This window comes from Fundulus heteroclitus, unplaced genomic scaffold (genome assembly GCF_011125445.2).
Source record: "Fundulus heteroclitus isolate FHET01 unplaced genomic scaffold, MU-UCD_Fhet_4.1 scaffold_94, whole genome shotgun sequence".
In the NCBI taxonomy this organism is placed as follows: Eukaryota; Metazoa; Chordata; class Actinopteri; order Cyprinodontiformes; family Fundulidae; genus Fundulus; species Fundulus heteroclitus.
The window spans coordinates 170,353-179,602 of NW_023397406.1; the positions used below are offsets into that span (position 1 = coordinate 170,353).

General features: G+C 42.4%; 1 protein-coding gene across 1 annotated transcript; it reads right to left on the reverse strand.

Moving 5' to 3' along the window:
• Positions 1-448: 448 nt before the first annotated feature.
• Positions 449-9,250, reverse strand: LOC105934208 (ras-related protein Rab-11B). Its single transcript, XM_012874089.3, has 5 exons — positions 9,021-9,250; positions 6,516-6,711; positions 3,537-3,730; positions 3,365-3,445; positions 449-1,169 (listed from the first exon to the last, which is right to left on the reverse strand). Exons 1-5 carry the CDS (start codon positions 9,058-9,060, stop codon positions 1,024-1,026), a joined length of 657 nt encoding a protein of 218 aa, XP_012729543.1. The 5' UTR covers positions 9,061-9,250; the 3' UTR covers positions 449-1,023.

Consider the following 9,250-nt stretch of genomic DNA (forward strand, 5'->3'; position numbering starts at 1 on the left):
TTACTGTACCAAAGTAACAAAGCGCCTCCTCTAAAATGTTTAGTCTATGAGCTATACTATTGAAATACCTCAATCTACTCAAGCAGAATTTGTTTGTGGTGAAAGTAAACTCTCCTTTCAATGGGAAACGGTAACCTTTGAGTGGCATCATGCATGTTTTTATTCCATTTCCCAAGCGATGGGATGTTTGGCTATTTGTTCCTTGTGCGCCTCGGATTATATCAATATTTATGCTATGTTTGGCAAGTAAATAAACCAAAAATACTATCTAAATTCAATGAAAGGCTTGTGAAACCATGTGAATGAGGCTGACTATTTTGAATCCTTATAGGATTTAAAGGAATTGCCTCCTACATACATTTTTATTCCTCAGCAGTCTAGTCTATAACCTTAGCATAAAAAACCATCATGCATGTACTTTAAAAAAAAAAAAGGAAACACTGCAAAGTAATATTGTAAAATTTAATTCCATGGCATTAATATAATGTATGTGAGCAGACAAGCTATCAAAACAAGAAAACAGAAAAAAATATATTTTACACAAAACAAAATAAGCGTCAGCAGCGTCACAACCACTTTTGAGATGATGACTGAAGGAGAAAGGCCCAAAGACAGGACTGCTGATCCCAGTGAAACTGGCCGGGTTTCAAACCCGGGCCTTCAGTTTGATCCAATAACAGTCTACCAAAGAGATGTCTAGGCATACTCGGACAAGGCTATTCTGCTACGCTATCGTGTTCGCTAACTGGTAGCTGCTCAGGCTGTACCCTCAGTCCTGTTTTTGTGCTGGGATGTTTCTGACCAAACCTGGGTCAGATTACTACTTGAAATCAAACTCTCCTATCTGGGATTGATCGTTTTGTGGCGTAATGGAACTGAGTTCACTGATTCAAAAAGTGCAGGGTCTGACTCGTTGCAGTCAGCATAATTGAAAGCATATCGACACTAGTGGATTTCAGTTAATAATCGGCTCCAGGTGAGGCAGGACAGTCTTCCCGGGGGGGGGGGGGGGGGGGGGGGGGATTACAGGTTCTGACAGCACTGCAGCTTGCTCCCCCTCTGGCCATCCGTGGTCGGAGGGACGCTGATGTCGACCACGTTGTTTCCAGGGGACTCATCGTGGGCAGATCGCTCAGCAATCTGTTTCTGCGATACAATCCGGTATATTTCTGTTTTAGAGCAGATAAAACAGGCACTTTGTTAGAAGAATGATCGTGCTGTGTTTACACCTTTTTAGGATGACATTCAGTAACCACAGAATACCTAAATACTACATGACTAAACTGTAAAAGGGAAATTAGCTCAGTAAGAGGAAGTTACACATGCAAAGTTTGAAAGCCAATTTCCTGCTGTGGATGAAACACTAAACTCTTAAGTTATCATAGAGTGAAAAGACATTTTGACCAGCTGATCTCTTATCAACAATGTCTGAGTAGTTCTGATAAAAAAAAAACAGCATCCAGAGTGCTGTTGTGGTTAGAGTTTGTGTTAGCCTCAAATGGAGGCAGAAATCTGAACATACAGTGGTGTGAAAAAGGTTTTTTTTGTCACACTTGCAAAGCAGATAAACAAATTTTTATATCAGACCTGATAAGCTGAAACGAAAGCTGTTTTCAAATGATTATTTTATTTATTAGGGGGAAAAAAAACATCTAAACCAAAGTGGCTCTCCTGTGTTGAAGAAGTAATTGCCTCCCTAACCTAACGGGTTGAGCTGCCCTTTTCCAGCAAGACCTGCTATCGATAATTTGTGACAACTGGAAATTAGTCTTTTACATCACTGTGGAGGAATTTTGGCCCTCTCGTCTCTGGACAATTGTTTTAATTAACCCAGATTGGAGTTTTGGCCTGTTTAAGGTTAAGCTACAGTCTGTCAATTTCCCCATGGGTTGACTTGCTAGTTTTGTTGAATCATTGTCCCGCTGCATAGCCCAAGTGGGTTTGAATAAACGGATGGTCAGACGTTCTCTTTTAGTATTTCTTGGCAGACAGCACAGTTTGTCGTTCCATACAATTATGGCAAGTCGCTCAGATCTTGAAGTAGCTGGCAGTTCCCAGACATCACACTATTGCCGCTGTTTTATTGTTGCTTTTTCTAGAATGCCTGAAAAATACTTTGACTCCTTCTAAACTTCATTTTGTTATGTTTTGTTTAAGCGATTTCTTGATCCTGGCTCAGGAAGTTGCATCCCAAAATATGTGGCTAATCACAGATAAATCATGATATTAACAAAGGGAGATCATCTTTTCACATTGGGCCAGGCTGGTTTGGTTTCTTTTTCTTTCCCTTAATCTATAAAACTGCATTTTGTCTTTTCTGAGCATATCCTTGTCTAATACTAAAAGTTACAAAAACAAGAGATCTGTAAGGGTGCAAATACTTTTTCACATCACTGAGTGTATTATGAGGGAGTTGTCAGTAAAACTATCACATCTTATAACATGCAGTGCAAAGCTATCCTTACCCGCTGGTATTTGTTCACATTACAACCTCAAACTCCAGTGCATTTTATGGGGATTTTATTTTACAGACCAAAACAAAGTACTGAATAATTGTCATGTGGAGGAAAAGGATACATGGTTTTAATTTTTTTTTTTTTATATATAAAAAACAGGCGATGAGTCCAACCAGAACATGAGAATAAATGTTTATATTGGCATTGCTAAAAGTCTTTTTAAGTTAAAGGTGACTGAAATATTTTGACTGGGTTGTATAAGAATAGTTAAAACCAATAACTATAGAATTCAGGGAGAACATGTTCAACTTTTTTGTTAAAAGGTTCTTTAAAAAGTACTTTTAGATGCAGGAGCATCATCTTAAGCCAATAACCTGCATCTGCAAAATATTAGCTCGTCTCAATTAGCCATTTATCTTTTACAGATCAGAGCTTCCTTTCCTCTTGCCAGCCTTTTTTGGATTTATTCAAACGGTGATAACTACATGAATGAGTGGGAAATTTGTCGGTGCAGGAACACTGGCTGACCACAGAGCGGATGGTTTAATGTCCACACCATAGAAAGAAGAAGAAAACAACAAACACAACAGGGTTTCATTCTGAAAGTTGTTGACTTAGTTTAATGTTTCTAAAGTTGTCTTTCACTGTGGGTGAATGTGTTCTGATAAGAGCGTTTAGACTGAGTCTGAATGAGGAACTGACGCTGTGAGTCAAACAGCTGCTGCAGTCGCTCTAGGTCTACGACAGGAAGAATCAAGGAAGAAAACCTACAGCTAAAGTAAACTCATAGTCTTTCAGGAGTTGGAAAAAACAATGTGTCTGACCTTTAAAATAGACCCACTAGTAAAATATACCTGTGTATCGCTTCCTTCACCATAATGCTTACAGCATATTGTCTAATAACGTACCTGTAAGAATGTTCTTGAAGGCTTCTTCGACGTTTGTTGAGTCCAACGCTGAGGTTTCTATGAATGACAGGTTGTTCTTCTCTACAGGTTCACACACAAACACAACGTTTTACTACTTTAACCACCCAGTGAAGTGAGCCGTTGCCCCGCACAGCGGCCAGACTTTAGTTACCTGCAAAGGCTCGCGCTTCATCTGTGGGCACAGCCCTGAGGTGGCGCAGGTCGCTTTTGTTGCCGACCAGCATGATGACGATGTTGTTGTCGGCGTGGTCTCTCAGCTCCTTCAGCCAGCGCTCCACATTCTCATAGGTCAGGTGTTTAGCTATGTCGTACACTAGCAGCGCCCCCACCGCTCCTCTGTAGTATCTGTAACAAGAGCAAAGACAGAAATAGCTAATTGAATTGATGATCAGCCCCGGATCCCTTAATCTGTTAGAGCTTTGCTAAAGGTTCACTTATTGGTAGTGTCGCGCCAATGCCATTTTTGGCCCGATACCGATATCCGATACCTGGCTGTGCAGTATTGGCCGATACCGATACCATCTGTTTGAAATTGATGTGTGTGTATATATGAAGAATTGCACACTACTTAGGGTAGTAGAACTTTTTATTGCCTACCTGGAATGGGTGACAATAGTTGAATAAACTTTTGGCTCTCAAAGGCCAAAATAGTGCAACATTCGTGAAATTATAACATGTATAATAGTAGTGCAGCAGTAAGACAGTAAAATTACATTAATAATTGAATAATCTCTTTTAAACCCTGAGTTTTGGCTCTCAAATGCCAAAATTGTGCAACTTTCATGAACTTATATAACATGTATAATACTAGTCGGGAGAGAGAAGGCTGCGTTCAAGTGACATACAAACATCAAAATGGTATCAGTGCCCTATTTGTTAGTACTCGCCGATACCGATACCACCATTTTAGTGCTGGATCGGGGCCTCCGTCCCATACTGGTATCGGTATCGGTGCAACACTACTTATTGGATGTGTGTTTTTCAAAAAACTTGACACCAGAATGTGCAGAACCTCACGCAAGCCTTCACCCGTGCGTAGGCTCGTCTTGGGGACGTGAAATTGGAGACGCAGATGGTAAAGTGATGAAATGCAGCCACACTGCATCATGATTTCTTGCATACGTTTAATTTCTCTCCATGTCAGACCAGATCAACTTTATCATAAGTATTAAAACTTGCAGTGTCATTCATGCATTCACCAGCCATAACTGTACATAAGGACGTTCAAATTAACAACAACAAAAAAAAGGCCCATAAGCCAACTGAAAAATATGGGCTTCTACCTTTCTGGGAATTTTTGTCAGTTTCTTAGCTTTTTTTTCTCAGTGATTGCCATTGTTAACCACAACACAACAACAATCAGCTGAAGCAAATAGACATTGCCATCCCTGAGGTGCTTTGCGTTGACCATTTCTGGTTGAATCTGGGCGTGTAGAGGGCAGAACCTGGTACACAAACATTCAGGTGCAGCTGTGATCTATAAAGGAAAATTGCTTGCTGGTGTTTGTGCACATGGTTTTATAACCAACATGGTGCCCGTGGGGACCAGGTAGCCCCAAAGGGCCATATGTGGTGCCCAGAAGCATGTTAAAAAAGATAGCACAACCCTCCAGTGAGCTGCATCTAAAATATTTTATTCAGTTGCTCTTCCTTTTTAATCATACTTTTAGTTATATAGATTTAAAATTACTTGCATTAAAAACACATTCATATTATGTAAAGTTAAGGTGAGCTTGGAATCTTGTAGTTCAAAGGTTAGTACAGCTAACCCTTTGTCTGACACAGATGAATTAGTTCTCAGTTTCAAAAAGGTTCCCTTGTATAGAGCCTACGCATTGTTTTATAAATGAGACCCCAAGTCTGAAAAACAGGCCTACGATATCATCTGTCCACCACAGTTGGTATGACTGTCCTTTCAAATAAAGCTACATTCGATCTCTATTTTTAAAGAGCTATAAACTTTAAAGTTTTTTAAGTAATAAATAAGGTTCATAGAGCCATGTATGTAGTTTCTATGTTGACTTATTTTGTAATTATATTACAATGCTTTGGAAAAGTATTCACCGCCAAACTTCAATGTGTTTTATTAGGATTTTATGTGACAGACCAACAGAAAGTACGGCATTAGTGTGAGCTGGAAGGGAAATTATACTTGGTTTTCAAATACATTCTAACTATAAATCAGACCCCGGTGAAGGCTGCAAGCTGAAACTATCGCTCTGCTAATAAGGCTTTTGCCTAGCATTCCCCTCACCACAACTAAAAATCTAAAAAGTGTTGAGTGCAATGATAATCTGGGCACTCTGAGTCAATTATTTATAGAACCAACTTTTGCTGAAGTTGCAGCTACAACGGACTTTTGGGGGAACGACTGTGTTGGCCTGGCATTTGAATATGCTTTGATCTAAACCGCTCCAGTGTAGCTCTGGCTGCATGTTTGGGCCTTCGTGTCCTGCTGGAAGCCAAATACCCTCTACCAGGGTTTTTTTTTTTTTTTTTTTTGCATCGTCTAGCATATTTTCTTCAAGGGTTGACCTGTCTATCTGCCTTCACATCAACTCTGACCACCATCCCCGTTCCTGCTGAAGAAAGCGTAGCCCCTAGCATGATGCTCCCATCACCACCTTATAGATTAAGGATGGTGTTGTCAGGTAAGAATACTTTTAGAAGAATTGGAAGTGTTTAGGGTCTGACATCAGGGTGGACTTGCAGAAATGTCTGCTTGTGCATCATAATACCCACTGTAGGACGACGGGACTTCCTATTGTTTGGATTTGCAACGCTTTCAGGTGGATGTACGGCAACAACAGCTTCTCTAAAACCATTGCTGTTCCTCCTCAGTATGCCGTTAACACAAATGAGTGCTGCCAACCGAACTTGCACACTGACAAAACATCTCCTCCTGCAGAAGTGCGCATGCTTGCTGCCCATCAGTTACTTGCTGCAGGCATTTGCTGTTTTTAAAGCACCTCGTCTGTTTTGTCGTGGTTCGTCTACGATTTCAGTGTTGCTAAATGATTCTGTCCTCAGAGTTATATGCCAGTCGTCGCTGTCCTGCTGAAATATTTCCCCCCACTGCAGGTGTCAACTGACAGGAAGATTTACCGTCACAGCACAAGGACAGACTTACGCCGAAGTGATGGCTCTGTAGCGTTCCTGTCCTGCTGTATCCCAGATCTGAGCCTTTATCGTCTTGCCGTCCACCTGGATGCTGCGCGTGGCGAACTCCACCCCAATGGTACTCTTGCTCTCGAGGTTGAACTCGTTTCGTGTAAATCTAGAGAGCAGGTTGCTCTTCCCGACGCCCGAGTCTCCAATTAACACAACTATGGAGAAAAGGAAGAGCAGATGAGGCGAATCAGTGTCGTGCCCATAGAAGACGAGCTCTTTACACGAAGCAGCTGGATAAGACGCCGGCGTCGACACCGCTGTGGACCCTGATTTCTCCAAAGACACTGTTAGAAATATGGAATGTTCAACTAAAAAGACAAAACTCTCAGGATAAAAAGCTGCCTTTGCTTTTGAATGCAGGATGTGATCTGGTTTCATTTTTCATTTAGTAGACTTATTTTGATCTTGAATTCTAAGACGCCACAAGTATGAACTAAACTAATAAAGCAAAGGTAATCTGTAGCATTCACTGTGGTATAAAATAGAGTGTCTTGCAAAAGTATTCTTTACATGCCATGAACTTTTTCACATGTTTCAACCACAGTCTTCAATTAATTTTGGGGGGATGTCATGCAACAATACGAAGAAGCATTTAAACATTTTTATTTCACTTAAAAACTGGGGCACGACACACGATAATGCTTCTTTTGATGAATTGTTTTTTTCCTTTCAAATTAGAATCTGAAAGGTGTTGTGTGCGTTTTTATTTAGCGTCCTTTAATACCCTTAAATACAATCCAGAGGCACTGTTTCCCTCCAGAAGTTACCGAGTTAGTAAGCAGAGTCTGCCACTTCGTCTATCAAGAGGTTTTCTACAGATCGTCAATGAACAAACAACAACATGACACCCGAAAAACAAAGCAGACCGCTCAGGGATACATTTGTGGAAAGGTTTAAGGCAAGGATGTTTATAAAATTAAATCTTAAGCTTTTCACCTTTCACAAGGGAAACCATTCATTCTGAAAAAGGAAATAGCACCCAGCTAAACTGACCCCCTGCAGCTGCCCAGTAGTTATCCAGCGGCTATGCAAGGGAAACATTAAGATTAAGTAGAAGCAGCAAAGAAAGCCATCGCAACTCTGGGTGAGCTGCAGAGATTCCCAGCTCAGGTGGGAGAATTTGTCTATAGGACACCTTATAGTTGTGCACTCCACATATGTGGCCTTAATGGAAGAGAGGCCAGAAGAAAGCCATTGTTGAAAGAAGGTAATTAGGAATACTGTTTGCAGTTTGCCACAAGCCATTGTAGGGGACACGCCAAACATGAGGAAGAAGGTCCTCTGGTCAGATGACCCTGAACTTGAACTCTTTGGTCTACATGTAAAACGCTTTGCAAGGTGGGACGGGGAAGCTGCTCAGAGTTGCTGTGAAGAAGATCAGTGGTGGGAAATAAAAACTGCTCTCCTTCCAATCTGACTTGAGACACGTGCAAAGCTTTTATGGGATTATTTCCCTGCAGTGACTGCAGGGAAAGGTGGCAAATTGCTCAGGTGGGCAACTCCGTTGTTCACCCACCGTCCTGAGCCGCTGCAGACTACTGAGTGTGACTGATGGTCCACATACAGCAGCAGCAGCAGAGGTGGAGCCTTTTTGGTTTCCCTACTTCCTCAACAAAAGGAAACGAAGCCCAACTTTGTCCTCCGGGGCTATGGTCGGGGCTGCAGGAAGCTGATAACACGCTTCATCAAACCCTGAATCGACAGTTTCAGGCCGCCTTGCCCTTCCTGTTTCGGACGGGCATAAGGCTCGGTCAGGGAGAGAAAACACAAGGAGGGAGGGAGGGAGAGACTCCTCGCCTCCGGCAGATGCTCTATTCATCACACAGAGGATACTTTGTTACATCTAAACGGTCTCTCTGGCTTATACAAGCCCGGGATGTTAATGTGCCACAGGAGCTGATATCAGGATCAAAGAGGCCATTCTGGACCCCCAGAAAACGAGGTGGACCTGGGTCTGGTACCGCCTCAGGCTCGGTGACACCCTTTCCAGGCCCTGATGTGGCTGTCAGAATAACAGAAATACAATAGGAGGAAGTTTGGCGGTGATGCATCTGCAGAGTCCTCCTCATGGAGGGGGGGGGGGGGGGGTGAATGATATTGATCAGCAAAGGTAGAGGCCAGCAGGCCTGAATAGAGCAGGAGAAGGCGTGCAGGGGTGCTGAATAAACAGGACAACTCTCCTGGTCTGCGAGGCGTTAAAAGTTTGATGTTAAACGCGTCAGCGCGGATCTGGTGGCGCATTAATTGCTCAATAAATCTATAGCGGCAGGCGCTGTGATGCTACAGCGTTGTGTTGTAATAAAGCCAAAGCATTATGACAGGCGCTGCTCGGCGACAACAAAGAGACAAGTCACAACCATCCGTAAAACGCAGCTTTGCCTGGTGTGGCAAGACAGAGATAATGTAGGCATCTTTTTTTTTTTTCTGCCCCCTTTTTTTTTTTTTTTTTTTTTTTTTTTTTTACCTTTGAACAAGAAATCGTATTCGTCGTCTCGGTTCCCCATTCTAGACGAGGCCGCTCCAGCGCTTGTCTCCGGAAGAGGATGAGTGGAAGCGGTGGGTGTGGATTGATCGCTATATGCCGGAAAAAATATGGTAAAGATTTGTGCTCAGACTCTGCGCCAGTGTCGGCTGTCAAGGCGAGAGCGGGTCGCAGAAAAAGGGAGAGCTCCCAACTCTGCAGAGGGAGGGGAG